Below are 21,826 nucleotides of genomic sequence, written 5' to 3'. Positions count from 1 at the left end.
TTTTGTTTATAATATCACAAGCCTTAAACAGACCGTTTTGATTGAAACCATCAGCAATCTGTCACTCCATCACTGAATATTTATATTTTACAATTTAAGAGTCTGACTTTAGAGGCTCTACAGAAAAATCTCTTTCGAAGCATAAAGAAAACAAAACAATTGATGCAATGTCTTAGCAAGCATTCGGAAGAACCCAACACTAAGAGTGCTTGCTTACCAACCCTAAAAATCCATGCTTAGAAAACCTAGTATAAGTCCTGTGTGGGTGTGGCTATACCAAGAGCAGAACTGTGGATGCTTTGGATTTTTCATTTTGGGCACCGTTCATTGCTTCCCTTAGCTGGCCATCTACTGTAAGGAAATGTAAAGCTGGACACTTAACTATGAAACTCTTTCTTGCAGGTACAGACAACAACCATGTGCATCTCTGTTAGCCTGAGCGGCTTTGTGGTCCTGGGCTGTCTGTTTGCACCCAAGGTACACATCATTCTATTCCAACCCCAGAAGAATGTGGTCACACACAGGCTGCATCTGAACAGGTTCAGTGTCAGTGGGACCGGGACCACGTACTCTCAGTGTAAGTACTGAATCTGGCACTGGCCCTTCATACCTAGAATTGGACTGGCAGGCAGGCAGGGGGAAGCAATGGATACACGCAGGAACAGAAAACACATGTTCAACCCAGGAACAATCTTAAATCAGTTTTAATAACTTCTAGCTCAATCACCATGTGCGAAGTACCATGCTAGAGGCTACTGATACTTTGGTGAATAGAAGATTCAAAACTTTGAATGCACATATATTCTATCAGGGAAGACAGACATTAAATCTGTAACTATATGGAGGGTTTTTTTTTTTTTTAACCATATCGTGGAGTCTAAGAATGTGGTTGTTATTTCTGAACCTGAATTCCTCTCAGTAGAGAATCTTGAGTATACTACTGGCCATCCTAGCCATGTCTTACAGATTGTTCTAGAATATTGGATTAGATTGGTGCTTTATAAAGAATATTAGATGCTTAAGTTGTTTCTTGAAAAATTAAAAGATAAGCAAATAAGATAGAAATTGCTACATCCTAAAGATCCCATTACATGTTCAAAACATCTCCATAACATAAGCATGTTAAAGGTCTTGAAAATCTCTACAGCAAAGAAACCTGTTTAACTTTCGTAGTTTCTTAAAAGTTTTTGCCCACAATAAAGCAACTCAGATCCCATGAAACACACCTTGGAAAATGTAGAAATAGTTTCCCCCCTACTGCAATGACAAAATGTTTTTCCAGCTGAGAGCCAGCTGACAAGGCGGTGTGAACTGAGGAATCCAGGATCACCGCCAGTCCCAAATCATCCCTCTCACTCGCCTGCAGATATCTGAAACCCTCCCTTTGGAGAATCATTGGCTTCATTTTTTTAGAGTCATCTAAAGCACAAATACACCTAAAAGGACAGCCTTTGTAAGCCATCCTACTCATCCATGATATGAAGTAGAAATGCACTCACAGATGGGGAGGGAAGGGGCTCAGAACCATGAGGGAGGGAAGACTAGAAGTGACAGAGACAAATGACAACTTCACAACTTGCCGGGAGTCGATTTGAAACTATACTTCAAAATAGCTCGGCATCACAGAGAGCAATCGAATTGGTGCCCTAGTTTTCCCAACAAAGTACATATTTAGCAGTGTGGCACTTCTCCCAGCAGTAGAGCAGGGCTGTGGCTCGGAGCAGGGTTCATCGAGACAGTGTTTGTCACTACAGGTGCACTGCTCAGGGGCGGAGACCTTGCTGTTTTTCAGCTGAGTTTCTGGGCCCCATAGTGCTTGAGTCCTAAGACATGGTAAAACCCATGAAATCATGTTCCTTAGATTTAAATAAACCTGCTATTTCTTGAGCAAATAAGTCTTTCCTAACCACCCAGCTGACAATAAAACAAACAAAAATGATTACAACATCTAACAGAAACTATTATTTATTGGTTTGTATGTGCTGGGCACTAGGCTAAAAATGTTTTCTGTGTGTGTCCATGTGCACTACAACTTATACAATGCTCAAAGCTCTTTGAAACAGAGAAACCTGCCAGGACCACCCTTGTTGGGAGTGGCAGAACCATGGTTTTTAAGTGTTTCTCTGAGTTCATGGCTAGAACATCAAACTGGCAGTGTGCTGCTTTGCCCAGAAAGCAAGCTAAGAAAGTTCCCACAAAGCCAGATCCTTGGTAGGCTTTACAGACAAAACAAAGGGAAGGCCCATCCAGGCTATCTTTCAAGGTCTACACAGGCAAAAACTGTCTTGTTGAGAGCATAGGGCTCTTGGTGGTGATTAGAACAATTTTAGCAAAGTCCTTAATTCCTCCATAGATATTGTTCAAAATTTCATACTCAAAAGCTCAGTAATTTAGAAGTGTTGACATTTTATAATATATATACTAGGGATTAATAAATTCCTGAAGGGATAAGAAGATCATTTTATTCAATCAGGTCTCTCTTCAGTTTTGGAAATATCCATTGACACAAAAACAGCTCAGGATGAGGGGCAGGTTTACGCTCAGTATACGACTATAGTAATGCTCCAAAGAATACTTCATGGGAGGCATCTACCAAGCACATTTTAGGATTGTTTGCTACTCAGTGAAATTCTAAATAAATTTTTATCTTTAAGAATGTCTAAAGTTAGCCTTCATTTTCTGGGAAATTTTTCTTTGGTTAATCTAAATTAAAGAAGTAGTATTTTAAAAAGTAGTCATATGAAAAAAAATATTCATACGACATATTTAGGACATTTCAAAGGTATTTTCTTTGCATTCACAGATATTTCAAAGTATATACTAGAGACATTGTTCTTACTTATAATTCTAGATCTTTTATGCAAAATAGTATTATATTAGTGGACTCATTTTGTCCAAATATCAAAACATTTTAAGTTCTATTTTATAAGAATATAGAGAAATGAAGCACTTTTCAAGGATGTATATGACTCAGAATTGACCTTGGATTTCCTGATTATTTATCTACACCCCTCCATTTTACTAAATTATAATTACTGTTATATAATTCGTTCATGCTTGCAATGCTTGGTACCTTCTCTGCACCAGAAATTTCTAAGCACCCTGTAAGCAGTGGTGCTGTGGACAGAATTTCAGGTCGCATGAAGCTTAGTACTTAGAGCAGTGGCTTTCATACTGTAGAGTATAACCCATTAATGGGTCATGAAATTAATTTAGTAAGCTTGACCAACATTTTTTTTAAAGGATGTAGAATTTTAAAAATCACAGAGTGTGCCATCTATAAGGCATATACAGTTTCCTCCAGAGTTATATGTATGATATTGGGTCCTTTTCCACTACATACAAAATATTTCTATTTCTTATTGTGACTTGTAGCCAAAAAGTTTGAAAGCTAGTGGTCTACAGGACTAGTTCTATAAATGAACATGTGACTAACCCACTTTATTGAGAATTTAAGCAACTCATTTAATGTGTAAGTGCCTGTGTCCTTCATTATTTATTCAGCTCAATTTATATCCATTTCCTTTTTTAAATACTGTGACGTATTATTTTATAAATATTCTGTTTTATAAACCAGGAAAAATTTGTTAAACCACTCTGAGTTCATTAGGTAAAGTATGTGTATTATTTAAATTGTAAGTAATTCTTCCAATTAACATTATACAGGAATTTCATTTATTGAGTTATTTTTACTTATTTTTTATTGCTACTGGTTTTCTGACTTACTTTTTTCAGAGGTAAAAAGACAAGCTTTGTGAATGGACGAGAACATGCTAGCATGGCAAGAGCATTCCCTCCCACCCCAACACATTCAATTCTCTATTACCCCAACACACTTTCATCATCTCTCACAATTTTGTGGGTCAGGAATTTAAGCTAAGTTCAACTGAGCAGTCATCTTCTATATTCCGACAAGACTGAGCTGATCTGGAGGGTGCAGAATGCCTTTACTTTTTGTTTGATGGCTGGTAGGAAGTCTCTCCACCTGAGATTCCCACATGCATGATAGACCCTACCTGTCAAAGAATTTGTGTCCATTTCTGTGACATGACACTCCAAATCTTCGATTATTCCAGCGCTACAATTTTATTGGGGGTCACAACAATTTAGATCACTTAATCTTATATAATGCCAAGAAGTCACCTAGGCGAAAGGTTACATTTGTACTTCTTCCCAGTAGTTCTTTGGTAAGAGAGTAGGGAAAATACCTCATACTTCAGAGCCTACGTGAGCTCCCTTGACACAGCTAAGGTGGTATCAAAATTGAGCTTTAAAATCTGAATAATTACTCTAAAAAGATTATGACCAAACTCAGAAACAGTCATAGACTAAAAGACACAGCTAAGATGTTTTTGTTCATATATTTTTAAAAAAACTGCTTCAGAAATGTTTATGGGTTACTAGGTGCAAAACCAATCTGAGTTGTATTTGACTAACTATCATAGTGGGAGTTAGAATAATAAGACTAAAGGAGACATTAATTTGTTTCCACTAAGTGCAACCATAAGGGTCTCAATATTTGTGTCCTAAAAAAGAAATTTCTTTGAAATGAAGATTTCTAATCCCCATTCAAAGATATTCTGATTTATGGGGCTTAGGCAAAGGTAAGAAATCTGACTGTAACAGAGACACAGATAGATCAATGGATGTGGTCTAAGCAAAACATTTTGAACACCCTGACCTAAACCATACTGTCTGCTCATCCAGGTACCAGTGAAGATCAGGACAGGTCTCTAGGAAAACCCTTAAAGAGGGAGCAGCACTGGGTTTGGTGAGGGAGAGGCATTCTGAACTCCCATTTTTTGCTTCATAAAGTCAGTGACCCCATCCCATGTAGCTGTTTTTCCAGTTCCCTTTGACAGTCTCTGGAGAAGGCATTCCTGACATAAAACCACCTGGCTGCACAGAAAAATGCACTGAAAATTGGGCTGTTCCTGCCAATAGCACTGTTTCTCAGAGCCCCTAAAATCCTCTCACTTGTAATGCTGCTCCTACTCCCGCGCACACATAAGCAAACAGCCTTTGTATTTGAATGAGAAAGAAAAGAGGTCATTCTTTATTTTGTTCAGCCTTAGAAGCAAAGGGACTTTCCAGAGCTGGTTCCCAAGGACAGGCAATCAAGAACGCGTGCTGCAAATGTAAGTGGAACTGCATCATTCTCAATGCAACAGATTGGATATACACATGAGGTTACTCAGCGTAAAATCCTACAGGACCCACATGGGTCAGCGTGTTGTTGACATAAACTTGGGCTTGTACCAGTACAGATTGGGGAGAGAGGTGAGAAACGAAGTGTGCCCAGCAGTCTTGGTGCTATTATATTCCCAGACTTGATCCTGCAGGGATGTGTGTTTCTCTTGCTCCTGGTGATCATTTCAGATGTATGTATGTTATTATAAAGATCAGCCAAGAGGCTTCTGCTGACTAATGATACCCAAATTTGGCTCCCCAAGGAGTCATAGGCATATGGAGATTGATTTCCTCTCCCAAAACCTTATTCAGAAAGTCACTTGTTTAGATAGTAATATGGGAAGTGCTCAATTAATGCAATTATTATTTATTACAATATATTTTCATACCATATAATTTTCCCCAAAGCTACAGCAAAAAAGCAAGCACCTGAGGACCAGTCTGCAGTTCTCAAGGGCCAAACCTTTGAAGATATCCCACTTAGCAGGGGACAAACCATTGTTCTAGTCTTGAATATGACTTTATAGGAGAAAAGAAATAGCACCTTTATGCCTAAGGTTCTTCTCTATAGTGCAAATCTAGAAAAACAGAATAATATGGTTGCAACTTGCAGTGCAGGGAGTCCCATAATGACACTATGTACTAGCCTGGCCAGGCAAATTAGCAAGTCATTTGGCAACGCAGACTAAGTCGACAGTCTTCTTTGCCACAGGCATAAGTATATTATAAACATAAATCCTCACTGGCCACTGCAAGAGGAGCCTAGAGTATTCAGTAAGTTAAGCCATCTGCTTTTAGCCAGAATACAATTAGTGCATCCAAATCTGATAGATGCCAATCTATTTTCGTTTTGGAAATGCAGGAATAAAATCTCCAGCTGTAAAAAAAGTAGCCCTACATGTATTCGGGAATTGATGTTTAGTGCCTCACCCACATTCTATTTAATATTCCCATTGAATTTGTCTCACAATCACTTTTTGCAACCTTTAAGTTATTTTCTCCTTACCTCTAATACTTGTTCAATACTTTAAGGAATATGATAACTATAAGGAATATGATAACTGAAACACTGTGTGTGATTTTTTTCCTGATCTTTTCTGGATTTCCTATCTCAGTTCAGGTAGAAAATTCATCTCATGGTCTATTCTCACAATGAGAATCTTCTTCAATATTTGTAAACTAAAAGCATCAATATGATGGTATCTTATTCTATTCACATACAGACAGACTTATTTTCCTCTCTGAAGTCCATACCAGGTTGTTCAACAGCTAAATCCTGTCTGTGACCCCAGTGATCCCTATATCCAGGTTACACACAGGAGAGATGTGATATTACAGAAGACTATGCACAGAGCTTCTCAGAAAATGTGATTTGATGAAGATTTGATGTGATTTGCTTTGTGTGAATGGTTAAAAGTTTATGTAAAAGATATGATTTCTCTCAGTTAAAGAAGATTAACTTCACTAGAAGGGACTATTGCCTGACTTTAAACCCAAGTACCACTTTCTCAGACTTCACTGTATAGTTTTCACTCTGTTCTCAACACCTGAATGGAATGTCATAGCTTTGAGATTTCCTAAACTAGGTAATTCAGTATTGTATGAGAGATCTCTATAATCATGCATTTCCACACAACATCTTGGGAATGTGATGCCAGTCTTAGAACTATGCAGATGAGTTCATACAAAAAGAAACTGTACGTAATAAAATACTGCTCATACCCTGCTTCAGATGATCAATACCTAACGACAAAGCAGCCACAAGGTTTAACATCACTTTTGATGTTGATAATATACTATGTCTCTTTCCTAGCACTGAACATTTTAAAATTCTCTAAAGAACATCCAAAAATGGAGATAGCTGTGTGCCTCGAGCAGAAAGTACCTACTGCTGGAATGTTTTTAACAGGCCTTCTCTCTACCTACAGTAATTTCAGAGGCTTTGGGAGAGGGCCTACTAACCTAGGAAATGTGATCAATTTGATCAATAATTCACTCATTCATTCAAAAAACTCTAGGGTCCTGGATCATCTAGAGGCACAAACAAAGTAATTATAGATATCGTATGTGATTAAGTGATATGGGGGAAGCAAAATGGGGCATACATAAACAAATAAGGCTTACTGGGGATACAGTATTCATATTTTGTATAGTGTCTTGGAAAGGTCTTTCTGACACAGTGACATTTGAGCAGAGACAAGAGAGACATGCTGATATCTAGGGGAAGGACTTTCCAGGCAGAGAGAACAGAGAAAACAACAACCCAAAGTTGGAAGGACATCCTAAGTCAATGTGACCAGAGGGAAATGAAAAAAGTGGAAGTGTGAAGAGACAGGCTAGCGTGGGCACAGTGAGAGACTCTGAGAGTGACTTGGGAAGTCACTGTAAGGACTTTTACTTGTCTGTTGAAAGAAATGGGAAAATATTGGAAGGGTTTCATCATTGGTGTTGCATGACCTGATTTTAAAAGGATCCTTTCATCATTTTGACTGTGTGAGCAGAACATAAGACAGGGAATAGACAAAGATCACTGAGAAGGCAATAGGTGAATTTACTACGTAGTTCCAATGATGGTGGCTTACCTCAGGATGGTACCAATGGAAGCCAATAAAGTGTTCAGAAACAGTATGTAACTTGAAAATGAAGCTATCAGGAAGAGTTCACTAGAAAGCAAGACTAATGCCTGACAATAGTTTTCAGTAGAATTTAACATTTTAGGCTTTATACCTTGACACCTATACACTGTAGTACATACTATTCTTATTAGAGTGAATAGACTTAAGCTTCTTGCCTGAAAACACATTTGGAGAGAAAGGATGAGAACTTGGAAATTCTGGGCAACTAAGAGGAGACAAGAAAAATGCAGAACAAGTAGAAATGTGCAAATAATTATTGTCTTCACGTATAAATTATTATACATCCACTCATACTTTTTTGAGCGGAAGAGAAAATAAAAGAACATAACTGGAAAGGCAGCATGATGAGACAGCCACAGACTGAGCTAAAATCGAAGTGGGATTTCTGTTGGTAAGAAAACCATCTTGTGCTGTGGGCTTATAGAAAAGGTACAATGCTATATTTTCCCTTTCCACTAATCTCATCTTACAAGAAATGAGTCATTGAAAGAAGTCTTTGCTTCCTTAGTTCTAGTTCTACAATGAAAATGATATCTTGTATTTTCAGATTTTTATTCCACACCATCATGAATATTATTTTGTCTTAAATCCACATTAGTAGTTGTAGACCATTACATAGATAATAATGGGGAAACATCCCCTGAGAATGTAGCCCACATTTATGAATTAACAGATTCTCCATCTTCCACAGCTACCAAATCAGTATCTAGTAATGTCATCATTTTCCCAGGCAGCATCTACTCATCAGCGAATGAAATTCAAGAGTGTGACTAAGGGGCCCTCCTCACACAAGTAAAGTTAAGACAATGAGTAAGAATACAGTCTCAATGATACACAGGAGGATAAATCAACAGACAGTGGAAATTGGATTTTATGACCACAGCATTCAAATATCTAAACAAATAGACATGCTGGGGAAAATTATTTGGGGTCACCAGGAGCAAGGAAATGGAATAGATGGAAACAAACTGGAATGCCTGTTCTGTTTAAGTGTTTGTTTTATTTCTTTTCTCGATCTGATATATTAGAATTATGGTAATAACACACCAATTTTCAGGAGCCAAAATTGGGCCATTAAATTGACTAACAGACTTGGCACCCATAAGAATCTATTAAATAAAAATACTTAGCATTGATTGAGGCCACAGTTACTTGAAAAAAAGAAAGAAAGAAAAAGAAATAGAGCCATTTTCTCCAAGCTTGGCCAGTCTGAGCATTATTGGTGGAAGAGAAATAGATTTCACTGTGTGAGATAAAGCTGTCACTTGGCTACATCGATTTGCAATGCTTTATCAAGTTTATAAAGCTAAATATACCTTCTACTGGATGTGAATTACCCATTTGTAACCAATGGGAAGAATTATTAGGTCTTTTTCAACTACCTTCACTTTGAGTAGCATAAAGCACCACCTTAGCCTAACATAACAGTTGCCCTACCCCCACACCCAAGAAAGTCAAAAATAAGCCTGTACACTTATTTTTGACAGAAAAGATGATTACAGAAATCTGCTTAGCCGCACTTAAGAAAATGGACTAAACCTACACCATTAAAAATCTCGTGAGAATTTCATTAGAATAATAGCAAAAGCTCATCGCAAACATACACACAAAAATGATAGTACTTTGCTCTTCCACATATTTTACTACCTTGGGGAATGACAGATGGACTAATACTGGAGGCATATGTAAAATATTTATGAAAGTCAAAGTAATTGAGATAGCAAACTCATAAAACAATAATTTCCTCTACTATATTCAGCAGCATGTGCAAAAATTGAGACTATTTTTCACATAATAAAATGTACTGGCAAAAGTCACAGATGAAACAGTAAAAGAGTAGCAGGAAAAAATACACCATTATTGTTCTCTTCAATGCACTAAAAAGTGACTAGGGACAAAAGTATCTTGTGAGTATTTCTGTTGTTATACCTTGTAACACTTTCAATTTCTCTCAAAGAGTTTAGACATTCTTACATGGGATGATCCCTTTAATAACCTTATACAGCAGGTAGACAACTTAATTATGCTGTGAAATTCCATAATGATGTCCATGGGGTATACACAGAAGGCGCCTTGAAACTATATATATAACTTGCGGATTTTTCATGCAGCTACATGGACTTCTTACCTACCTAGTCAAAATATACCTGATTTGAATGCAATGAGCAAGCGGATCATAAGCTCACATTTAAGAAGAGTATTCCATCAAGTTCCACAGTAGTACAGGGACATCACTGTAGGTTTCTAATACATTTTTTTAAAAATACAAGTAGAGAGGGGTATTACTAATCCAAGGGAGACGGAGAAGGGCATCAGCCTGCCAGTCCCTGGCTCCTCTAGACTTATCCCCATGACATATCATTCCTCTTTAATCTCTGAAAATGAAAACCCTGCACAGAAATAATAAAACTTGATCCTGGAAAAGATGAAGAGATTAGTCAAAATGTCAAAAGCCACACACCCGCTATGGGGTGCTCTCGCCCAAGCCAATCCTCTTTGGAGGGGCAGTGATGCACATTGTCACCATGTGGTTGGAGAAGCCACCCTGGCCCAAACAAGGCTGCCCAGAGGTCTCACATTTGCTGGTTATTTCTTCATGTCAAAAGATTATCCCCTTTTTGAAACTTCCATTGGTTCTCATTTTCTTGGGAGTACAGCCACTTACACAAGTATCCAGAAAATGTATTAGAGGGCCTACTCTATGACCAGCATAGGGACAAAGTAATAAAAAGTGAAAAAGCGCTTCCATAGTATCTAATCAAAAACTTAAAAGATAAAATACTAACAACAACAAAAAATAGTCAAGCAGCACCAACTGGACTAGACTTTTCAAATGTAGTAACACTATTAAAGAGGGAAGAACATTCCAGATAAATCCAAAAGCCTCAAGTTGCAAAACAGATAAGCTGTTTGAAGACAAAAGCACAAAAACAGGGGTGAAGAAGACACAAAGAAGGTAAATTCAGAAGGCTAGGCATGGTCTGAATCATCTTGGGATTCAATGACCAAAATAAGAACTGCAAAAAAGGGAAGCCACTAGAGCATGTCGGTAGGTAGTTTACATTTAAAATGACACTCTCTGCTGTACAGAGGGTGTATTGCAGGGAGCAAGTGTAAAACAGCAATACCAGCAAGGAGTTATTGCAGTCATTAAAAGAAAGATAATAATGCTCTCACACAATTATGATGGAGCCAGTGATAGTAGTTAGATGCAGAGATTAAGTTTATTGGATCTGAAGGCAAATTTGACATAGGAAATAGGGCAAAAAAGAAATGAAGCATAAATGGTAGGCTATTGCTTTAGGTAATTGTCCAGATGGTATGAACACCCACGGAGAAAAAGAAGACTAGATAGGCATGGGTATGCTTTGGCCACTTGAATATGAAATGTTTATCATATCACCTTGAGCCGTGAAGGTAATGCAGTTGGATACAAGGAGGCTACAGAAAGTGCACATTAGTGAGTACCCTAGAGGGCTCTGCCAGGCTTCCAGTGCACAGTGATTTGAACTCCCTTTGCCTGTTCTTTCTCTTACTTTAATGATCTCTGAGCACCAGATTTAGAGCATATGAAGAAACTTTGCAAAGAATAAAATAAGGCACTCAGATTTGGAATGATCATATCAATATCACTTTCCATCAAGTGTTTATCTCAGATATAGTCTCCCTTCTCAAATTTCAGAAAGTGCAAATTAAGCCATCATTAAAAAAAGTATGCCATCCTTGTCCCCCAAAGATATTACAGCTTTTAGTGTGCCCATATTAAGAAAAAGTGAACCTGAATCTAAAGATGATAAAAAGAAAAAATATCCCCAAGAGAGTTAGCATGTCACAGACTTAGAGATTTCTCACATCCCTAATTGATGTCAACTGAAGGGTCGTGAGCTCTCTGGTGAGCATGAGACCTCATTGCTCCAGGTATGGGGAATGTTTCCTACTGAACACCTGAATGTAATCTCAAATTTCTTAATTATTCGCTCCTTTGTAAAGAAACTTCATGAAAGATGCACTTTTATGGGGTAAAATATATGTGTCAGGCATGAAGACGTTGGCATGAAATTAGTTTATTTTTTATTACCCAAGAGATGCCCCCTTTGAGCATGGGGCAGTTGATTAGTCAGTTTGACCTGGGCCGTGACCAGGTATCCAAGAGAATCAGCTCCCTCTGATCGGTGTAAGTCCTCACGTCCAGACCAAGGCACAGGACCTAAAGGTGGTGTAAAGCCACCTCTGACTGAGGGGAATCCTCTCATGGAGAATGGGGCTTGTTACTTTTATCCTCATTCAGTAGCAGGGGGCGGGGGAGAGGAGGAAAGCATTAAGGATAAAACAGACATATCTCATCTGCACCTGCATTTCATTCAAACAAAACATCTGGAACACAAAAGCTAATAAGCCCATATCGGGGAAAACGCAGTGCCCTAAAATGAGTAAGCGTATGTATCCACATGGTACTCACAGGGCAGCTCTGTTCTACAGCCTTCACCAGCATCATCCACGTGGAATGGCTTCTGTTTTGCAACCATCCCAGGCCGGGTAGGTTCACCATCAGTTCCAGAGATTTGAGAGAGAAACTTGGAGCCTCTGGCATCATGCCTACAGGTTAGGGGACGCAAGCCAGCAGGAAAACAGCAGCTTGAGCCCCCTTTGAACGGCTAGACCCCCTTTCCCTGGGCTTTCTCTGGGAACGTGGCCTCTCTCTGGCAGCTGTTCCGCCATAACCGTCTCTGAGTAACGTCGCCAGCACATCCCAGACTTCCAGGCGCATGTGTGCACACTTGCACCTGTGCACACAGCCGTACTCAGGTGTCCGCAGTCAGGCACGGGTGCCCCATGCCCACGCGCCTCCAGTGTTAACACGATCACAGCGCAGGTGAGACCCACAGAGGCTAATGGTGTGAAAGGCTAACTTTATTTATCCTGCGTCTTCCTTTCTGAAAACTGCTATGAATTTTAAGTACCCAACACCCCAAGTCTCATTAGTTTTCACTGAGGTTATCCATTTGAACAATGAAAATATAGCAGTGGAATTCACAGATGACTCCTGGGAGTACAGAAGAGTCATCCCTGCCCAGAAAGAAAAAGCTAATTAAGGTATTGGAAAAAGTAATTAATTTAAGAATCTTTAAGAAATTTGCAGAGGGCTTTCAATTTTCACATTATGTCTTAACCAGTTTATAGATTACCAAAGCTGATTTTAAATCCACAAGTGACTTCTTCCAACAATAATTATGCTTATAAACTCACTCTTCATAAGATGGGACATCAGTAGAGATATTTTCCAAGACAGAAATTAATTTTGAGGCACATATATTTTGAAAGTTCCCTACCATATCATTAAATCACTTATCATCTTCCAGTGCTGAGTTCAAATGAGTTTTAAGCTTAATTTTAACAAGTGTCTGAGATTATCTGTGCCATTACCTATGTAACCCATCTGACTAACAGTGAATTTTCTTTGTTTTCCAGCCTCTGCAAGCACGTATGTCCCGACAGTATGCAACGGGCGGGAGGTCCTCGACTCCACCACCTCATCTCTGTGATTGTGAATTGCAGTTCAGTTCTCGTGTTCTTAGACTGTTAGAAAAAAGTGCTCAAGTGCAGCTCCAGAATATGGAAACAAAGCAAAAGAAAAACCTAGTACCTTTTTTTTAGAAACAGTACAATAAATTATTTTTGAGGACTGTACAGTATATAGTGATGTGCTAGAATTTTTAGGCTGATTTTAGTGCCCCTATTATTAATACTTCCTAGAACATGGAAATAACCATTGTTTACAGAGCTGAGCATTGGTGACAGGGTCTGACAGGGTCAGTCTACTGAAAAATATGGTGGCAATATTAGGTAACTTTTTTTCCTATGAAGTTTTTGTAGGTCCTTGTTGTAACTAATTTAGGATGAGTTTCTATGTTGTATATTAAAGTTACATTATGTGTAACAGATTGTTTTTCTCAGCACAAAAATAAAAAGCATCTGTATTAATGTAAAGATACTGAAAATAAAACCGTCAAGGTTTTTCAGCATGGTGGATAATGGTGTGTTCTTTATGAAATCACTCCAGGTAACATGAATATGCTAACAGAATCATTTCTACTATTAATGTTGAAAGTTGTCTAATTTTGCACCTCTTCTCATCTATATACACTTAAAACATATATGCTTATCCTTCTAGAAAGCTGTGTGTAGATCTTGACTTTCCACAAACCACAATGTCCTGGAATTGATGGGCAATACTATATATATATATATCCACATATATATATAGTGGTTAGTCTTAAGCCACGTCTATATAGCAGCCTGTAATTTATCTCAGGGCTTTGAGGCAAGGAGAGGGTTTCAACATTCAGAATGCAGGGACTGCAATGTTCCAGGTAAGGTTTGGAGCCTCTCCTTTCCGAAATCAACCTAATTACTAGCTAGAAGCCTGGGAGATCATCTTGTTATTTCATTGGAAAGTCATCCTCACCCTTCATAACTGAATGAAACGATAAAAATACAGGCTTTTATTTTCCAGTGTCCCAGGAACAATGCCCAGGCACAGAAGCTTGTCATAAACTTGAATGTCTACTAACTTCAACAAAGAAGTGAACTGGGAAAGCATGGATAAACTAAAATGGGATTATGCTTCATAATACTGTCCTATTTCTCCTGGTAAATGTTCTAGTCATTTACTAACAGAAAATCTTACTGACATCCTAACTATCTGTCAGGTCCTGCTTCAGGTCCTGTGAATAGAGAAAATATCATGTGGTTGATATAACAACTTACCATAAACTACATGGCTAAAATGAAAGAAGTTTATTCTCTCACAGTTGTGCAGACCAGAATCTTGAAATCAAAGTATTCCAGGGCCACAATGCCGCAGAAGTGCTAAGAGAGCATCTGCTCTATGCTTGTGGCTTGTAGTCATTGTCATTTTTTGTGAATAGCATCAACATCCCTCCAGGCTCTTTCTCCATCTTTATATCACCTTCTCCTCAGTATGTCTCTTACAAGGACACTAGTCATTAGGATAACTTCTCTGCTATCCCACCACCCACCCTCAATAATACTGGAGAATTTCAAAATCCGTAATGATATCTGCAAAGGCCATTTTTCAAAATGGAGTCACAACACCAGGTTCTAGGGATTAGGATATGGATGTATCTTTGGACAGTCCACTATTTGGATTGTGACAAAAAGAAAAATAAATACAATGTAATGCCTACCTTTAAGAAGCATAAGAAGTGACTGAGGAAGACAAAGCAAAGAAGGAAGAGGAAAATCAATGGACTGAGGAACCCACCACAGTCTAAAAATAGTCTTGCTAATTAGGTCTTACCTATACTATTCATTAAACACCCAAAGAATAAGGAGCAGATGCACAAAGCCTACAGAACTGGCCTTGAAGGAAATAAAGTGAGGAGTCAGATGCTAAATATTCTCTGCTTCCTTCTGGTTGCATTTGAATCAGCAACTTAATCAACCCATTCAAAAGTCACCAGATGGTCAAAGATAACAGTGCCTACTAAGCCTTGAATTCTCATACTCAAATACAAACCTAGGATTTAAGGAGTGGGCGGGGCAGATTGGGTGATAGGTTCAACAACACTAGATGAGAGTGCTAAATTTGCATGCTCAGATGAGCATCTGTTCAAGATAAAGACTGAGGCAAAGCTGATGAGAGAGAAAAAAAGCAGCTCAATACACTGATGGAATGTCCCAGTCTTAGGAAGCAATAGTACCTGGGTTGCTCAGAGACAAATTTCGTCAGATGACTAAAACAACCAAATTTATTACACTTTTTTTTTTTTTTTTTTTAACTAGACAGTTGGGTTGTGGGTGAATCCTGGGAAAACAGTTTTTGAGCTAGGTTTTGATCTATGGCTACTACATTTCACACTTTGCCTGTCCACTGAAAATGCATTAACAGATCAACTGTTCTCATTTTTTCCTTCACAACACAAATCTTTCTGATTTGGAAATGCAACATATAACATGTGCTTCCCTAGAAATAACCTTTTAGAAAACAGTATGTGTGGGGAAAAAGCAGCTATCAAATCTTTTATACATAAACCTTTCAAACAAACAGGTTTTGAATTGATTTTTTTTAAACTCTAGGAACATTTTATCCTTTTAGAACATGAAACTGACTGAGTTGATCCATTTTTGCTAAAACTTCCTGAATTTAAGGAACTCAGACAAATGATATATCCTACTCATAAAAAGATACATCAGAACCTAACAATACACCTGATTATCATTTTTGGTTTTCTGAATATTTGTGGTTTCTGAAATGCTCTGTGTCCGCTATAGCTTAAATATTAAAAGATTTCTTCCCCACTCAGGTTTATTATGGTAAAATAAAGTTGTGAGACAAGCAGGCTTGTAAACCACACTGAGGATAGATTCAGGGCAATGCTCACAAAGGGGTAATAACTCCAGTGTGCCTTTACCATCTCCAACTGCATGTTTCTTCCAATTCGTATCCCTGCTTTACTCATTTATTCACTCTAACAACTTTGAGCCCCAGAAGTGTTCAGTAAAGGGCTCTATAGATGGAGAGGCCAACAATAAAGTGAGATGCCAGGAAGATGAAGCACCGTTGTGGAATACAACAACCACAGGTCTAACGACAAAGGCCCCAAATCACAAGTAAGCAACTGCCACTCCTGTTCTGTGACAAATTTTGATTCACATAATTCCTACTAGTTTAACATTTATCTAACACAACTAATGGTAATATGCTATCAGAAATCTGAGCTAAGAAACTATTGGTCCCATCCAAACCAAACTCATCAATACCTAATTTTAGACAAGAGTTCTTCTCCTATGAGTCTTGCATAAGGTAAGGAAAATTCCAGCAAATTAAAAGGCTTACTGGGGACATTCTACTTAGCGAAATTAGAGATGTTTATTGAGAAACCAATCATTAAAGTAATTTTAAATGCCCTAAGCTGTTTAGGAAGTCCTCTTAATTTTAAATTATTTTATTGGGGTATCATTGGTTTATAATACAGCATATATTTTAGGGTGTAGGCTCACACGATTTGATATGTATATAATGAGGTGTGCCCCCTTGAAGCATGCAACTCAACAGGGACCTTCTGAGGTAACGGGCTCAGAATTGATGTTGAAGCTACTTTGATGCATCAGTAACCACCATTGTCATATCATTAAGTGGATCTATATTTAAGAGTTGTATTATCTTAATATCCAATTACCTTAGCCATAAATGTTTTAAAAACCCCAGAGAGAAAGGCTTTTAGATAAATCTTGCCGGTTTACATTGAAATAATTCAATTGACTCATCATTTGCTAATTTCATCATTTGCTAATCAATATCTATAATCAAGTGCCAGACCTACAAATGGAACTCAGAACTGAGTATTTGACTTTGTTTTTGGGTGGGTGATCAAATCATCAAGGGAATGTGATGAGTTATTTTCTTCTTAAATGGCCTAGAGACTTGAGAAAAAGTTAAGGTAATAAGATCCTAAAATGCAATGTATCAGTATTTGAACAGGTTCTTCTGAACAATTTTGCTCATAGGTGATGGTGATATAAACCAGAGGTGAGCAAACCACAGCTCCCAGGTCAAACCTAGGCCAGCAAGAATTTTATAGGCCCTGTGAATGAAGAATGTTTCCATGCTTCTAAATAATTGTGAGGGGTGGGGAGGGTCAAAAGAAAAATTCATGACTCAACTGAGATGAAAAAAATGTACAAAACAAAGAATGATGTAAAAAAATTAAAAATTAAAAAAATATATTTTCATGACCAATGAAATTTAAATGAAACTCAAAAGATGGTGTGTATGAAGTTTTCTTGCAATACAGATAAACACCCATTTGCTTAGTTATTGTCTGTAGCTGCTTTCATACTGCAGTGGCAGAGCTGAGGAAGTGCAAAAAAGACCATATGTCCTGCCTAAATATGACCTTTACAGAAAAAGTTGCTGGGCTCCTACTGGGGCAATTACAATTATTCTATCAGTTCGTTTGCTATTATTTGTGCCCATCTGGAGTTTTACTTTCTTCTTTTACTATTTTTACTATTTAAAATTAAACTCATCTGAATGTGGGGAACCAAAAGAAAGATTTGTACGAGCTTAATCTCTGGCCAGTTACTGTGAAAGTGAACTCCATTTTAATATTCAAGGAATAAGTTTTGTTTTGAGGTTTTTTGTTTTTGTTTTTTTTTACAGTTTATTCCTTAATATTTGGTCCTATAAATATCAGGTAATATTCATGGTTGCTATGCCACAGGTGTAGAGGTATATGAGGTTTTTGAAGATTTACTTTACAAATCTTTTATGTGAGAAGGTAAATGTGAGCAATATACTAACTTTAAACTTGTCATTGAGCAATCTTCCCATGCCAACTCCCACAGAAGTTATTTTCATGGGAAGACAGAAATGCTCTTCACACTAGGCTCTATTAGAAAGACCATGAACTACAGGAAGTAGCTCTGATGAGATGAATGAACAATTGACCAGATTAGATCTATATACCCACAATCATGACACATCACCTGGGAATCTAAAGACTTGATTAGACAGAAGTAATTTTTCTGCATAACTATTTAAATTACCTTTTCTTCCTTGGGGGGAAAAATCCATTAATAGTAATAAAACATTGAATAATAAGTATAATAATAATAATAATAATAAAACATTTTTAATCCCAGAAAGGACTTGATTACTTAGTAGCCAAAGAGGGAGATGTCAACAAGGATAAAATCTAATCTTTTTAATCAAGTGAACAAATATTGAATTACTCAGTGCTGTTAAATGGCATCATATAATTTATCCATAGATGATATAGTTTCAACCAGTAGAAAACTGATTAAAACTTATTTTGACAGAGTGCTAAGAGGCAACAGTTGACATAATGAGGTAGTTAAAGGCTTCAAAACTGTGCCTTTTAAAAAGATAAAAAATAACTTCTACCTCAAAGGAGGAGGGGAGAAGGAAAACCAGGTATCAATTAGAAGTCACAGAAACATGATTGACTTGTTGATGATTTTCACCATTCCTCAGAACACTGCAAAGGCAAGACATAAAACTGAAGGTAATTTCATAGTCAGCATTGGTTTGAATATTTTCATCAAAATATTCTTTCTGTCACATTTCTTCAGTGTTTGGAATAAAATGATAAACCATTATGATCTAAAGGAGAATGGGAGCTCCTTTCCAAAATAGGACTAAGCTGACAAAAATCTATTTAATAAATAAGATATAAAATAAATTAATTCTACAGTATCAACTACATTTTCAGTGAGTTCATTAAAATTTAAAACATTTTTGACATGTGAGATATTTTAGGCCAGTGACAGGAAAAGAAAAAAGCTCCCTGGGAGCAAGTCCCAATTATCTCTGTGGCCTGTGGGGTATGTGGAGCACAGCCCAAGATGGAGAGAGGTGGCCGGTGACTGTGTAGAACTGCATGCCTGTCCAGTAAGCAAAACTTTGCCTGGTTTCCTAGAAAAGTGTGCATTTCATGTATTTCCATTCTTCTATTTAAATTGTGATCAGGATGGGGGAAAACTCATTAGCACTATTAGCAGGATATAAATAAGCAATAATTTCTTTTACAAGAAAATTTAAGAAATTAAACACGAGGCCCTTCCCTGGTAGCACAACAGCAGCACTACAAAGCTAGCCGCAGCACTTCAGCACAAGTTCAATCCCCAGCCAGGGAGCTGACCCACATGATGCAGCAGGCCTCTCCTATCTTGCCTGCTGCTCCCCTCAGCAGTGTACTTTGTCGATCTGCCTGTTCTGCTCCCCACTCTGTATCTGATGAATCCCCTCACTGCCCCTGCACCACTGACCAGTACCCCAGGCCTGTATACATTTAAAAAAAAAATTTTAAAAACAAATTAAACATGACTGTGACTTATAAACCAACTCTGCCACACCATAAACAGTAAAATAATGGCAACCTCACCTTATTCACGACAACAACACACATGTATACAAGACAAATATTCATTCATCAATAACAGAACTGTCCAGTGTTTTACCCACCAGCCAAAAAAACACATTATTTATTTTTCTCCCATTTGCCACAAAAATAAAGATAACACCTGCTGAATAAAAAGTTACAAGTCATACCTCAGTGAAAGACTTGGGGTAAAACATTCAACAAATCCTGCCCATATGCCCTGTCTTGTTTAGCCAATCACCACTCTTATGGGGGAAAAAAAAATCTGAATAAAGGCCTGTAAAGATTACTTTTTATTAAAACAAACCAGAGTACCTTAGCTTATCGATAGCCAGGACACTCCATTCTTTCCTAACACAATTAAGACTTATGCTAAATTAGTCAAATCCAACTTCATTTAAATTTTTTCAGCCAACAATATTCAATCATCTTAGTATGTAAACCACTCATCATAGGAAATATCTCAACTATAAGGATCACTTTTGTATAAGAAAACTTATTTCATAATGGTTCATGGTACAACCACATTCTCATTATGAAATAATTATATGCAGTTTTCCAAAATTGAATTCCTGACTGACTTAAAAACTTTCATGGAAGTCACTATTCTTAAAGTCTTGTAGCAGAGAAATGACCATAAAACCTTTGGGGCAAATGTCTCACTGCAATTTTCTCGTGACCAGGAAATTACCTCAATACCTTGGAAAGATAACTGGACTCTTACAAGTCATCGTATTTGCTTCCTCACAATTTTACAATAGTTTGACAAGCCTTCCCACTCATTTTAAATTATATTTCAAGTACTACTAAACTGTTTTAAGCAATTTGATTTCTATAATAGTGTCAGCGTCTTTCATCTTTTTACTCATACAAAGCTGAGGCTCTTCCTTTGCTTGTTTTTTTTTTTTTTTAAGAGTTCTCAATATTTTCAGTCAAGTGCTTCTTACCAGTTCTAGTAAGTATAGAATCTCAAAGGCAATTTTATGTTTAGAAAACCCTAGTACATGATGAGTCTTCCTAAAAAATTGCTGCTTACTTCACTTTATGAAATCAAGAAAGATATCATATGGAAAAAATGAAAAATATATTGTCTTTCTTTGTTCACCAGTTTTAATAGAAAAGATGCTGTAAGGTCAGGAAAATAAATAATGGGAAAAAATAAGTATAGCTTTAAAATTTTTTTCAAATCTCCCCTTAAATATAAAGAAAAGACATAACTGTGATTACAATTCATATGTTCACATCTTCCTTCAAAACACACTTTTTATATTGAAGCTATAAAGAACAAAAGTTACCCATTCATTATATGGCATGCATTAGCAGTGCACTGGTGGGTTTAACCTTGGTTTTCAGTAACATGTATATACAGATAAATCTCTTCCTGAGTTTAGCTTCATCTTCAGTTGAGACCCAAATCACTTGCTTGTCTATTTTTGGCAAGATACTTGACCATGTGATAAGGCATTCAAACATTACAACCTTCATTCCTTTTCAGTGGCAGAACCCTCCTTGGTGAGGTCACCAACATGCCAGGTATGAGGACAGGCTCTAAACTATGGTCTTGTGAAACTAGAAAGCTGGTCTCTTTATTCACTAGTCTGAAGGCTACAGCACTGTCTTTTCATATATTTGGAGATCTTGAGGTTTTCAGTTGAACCGATTCAAAATGGTCTTCCTTTTCCTATAAAGAAATACAAAAACAAAATCAAGTTGCCAAAATTCCAGTAAGATTTTAGAATCTTACATGACCAGAAGGAAAGTTCTAAAAATTGTTTTACTCTCTGTACCTGTCACTTGTAATCAGGTTTTTACTTTTAAAGGAGAATGACAGATATAAAACAGCATGCCTACCCTGAAGTAGGCTTTTGATGTCCAGGAGAAAAGACAGAAAACCCAAAATAGAAGCAAACGCACAATTGCTATAGATACCAAAAGATGTATCAGTGATTCTTGTGGAGAAACCAGTGAGACCCTTATTAAGAGGACATTTGACCTGGGTGCTAAAATAGACGACCTTGCCCTGTCACTGGCAGACAGAACAGAAAGAAACTAAATCTTCTCCAGACAGTATAG

At 37.4% G+C, this 21,826-nt stretch overlaps 2 protein-coding genes across 8 annotated transcripts in view; one reads left to right on the top strand and one right to left on the bottom strand.

Moving 5' to 3' along the window:
• GRM3 (glutamate receptor, metabotropic 3) overlaps positions 1 to 13,808 on the top strand; it is a 198,552-nt gene extending 184,744 nt beyond the window's left edge. For 2 of the 3 annotated variants that reach the window (XM_012721061.1, XM_012721062.1), the window contains 3 exons: positions 403 to 577; positions 5,070 to 5,138; positions 13,296 to 13,808. In XM_012721061.1, coding sequence (XP_012576515.1) covers positions 403 to 577; positions 5,070 to 5,138; positions 13,296 to 13,369 — 318 coding nt within the window. In that variant the 3' untranslated portion in view covers positions 13,370 to 13,808. The remainder of the gene's footprint in view (positions 1 to 402; positions 578 to 5,069; positions 5,139 to 13,295) is intronic. The other variant, XM_004676882.2, reaches the window with a different exon arrangement.
• Positions 13,809 to 19,832: 6,024 nt separating this feature from the next.
• Positions 19,833 to 21,826, bottom strand: part of KIAA1324L (KIAA1324-like ortholog) — a 190,623-nt gene continuing 188,629 nt past the window's right edge. For all 5 annotated transcript variants that reach the window (XM_012720964.1, XM_012720965.1, XM_012720963.1 and 2 more), the window contains one exon: positions 19,833 to 21,434. In XM_012720964.1, the coding sequence (XP_012576418.1) occupies positions 21,375 to 21,434 (60 nt within the window). In that variant the 3' untranslated portion in view covers positions 19,833 to 21,374. The remainder of the gene's footprint in view (positions 21,435 to 21,826) is intronic.

The sequence above is a fragment of the Condylura cristata genome, unplaced genomic scaffold (assembly GCF_000260355.1).
Source record: "Condylura cristata isolate star-nosed mole 26May11 unplaced genomic scaffold, ConCri1.0 scaffold00005, whole genome shotgun sequence".
NCBI classification, from domain to species: Eukaryota; Metazoa; Chordata; class Mammalia; order Eulipotyphla; family Talpidae; genus Condylura; species Condylura cristata.
The sequence above is the reverse complement of the archived record's forward strand: the minus strand, read 5'-3'. Positions and strand labels throughout refer to the sequence as shown.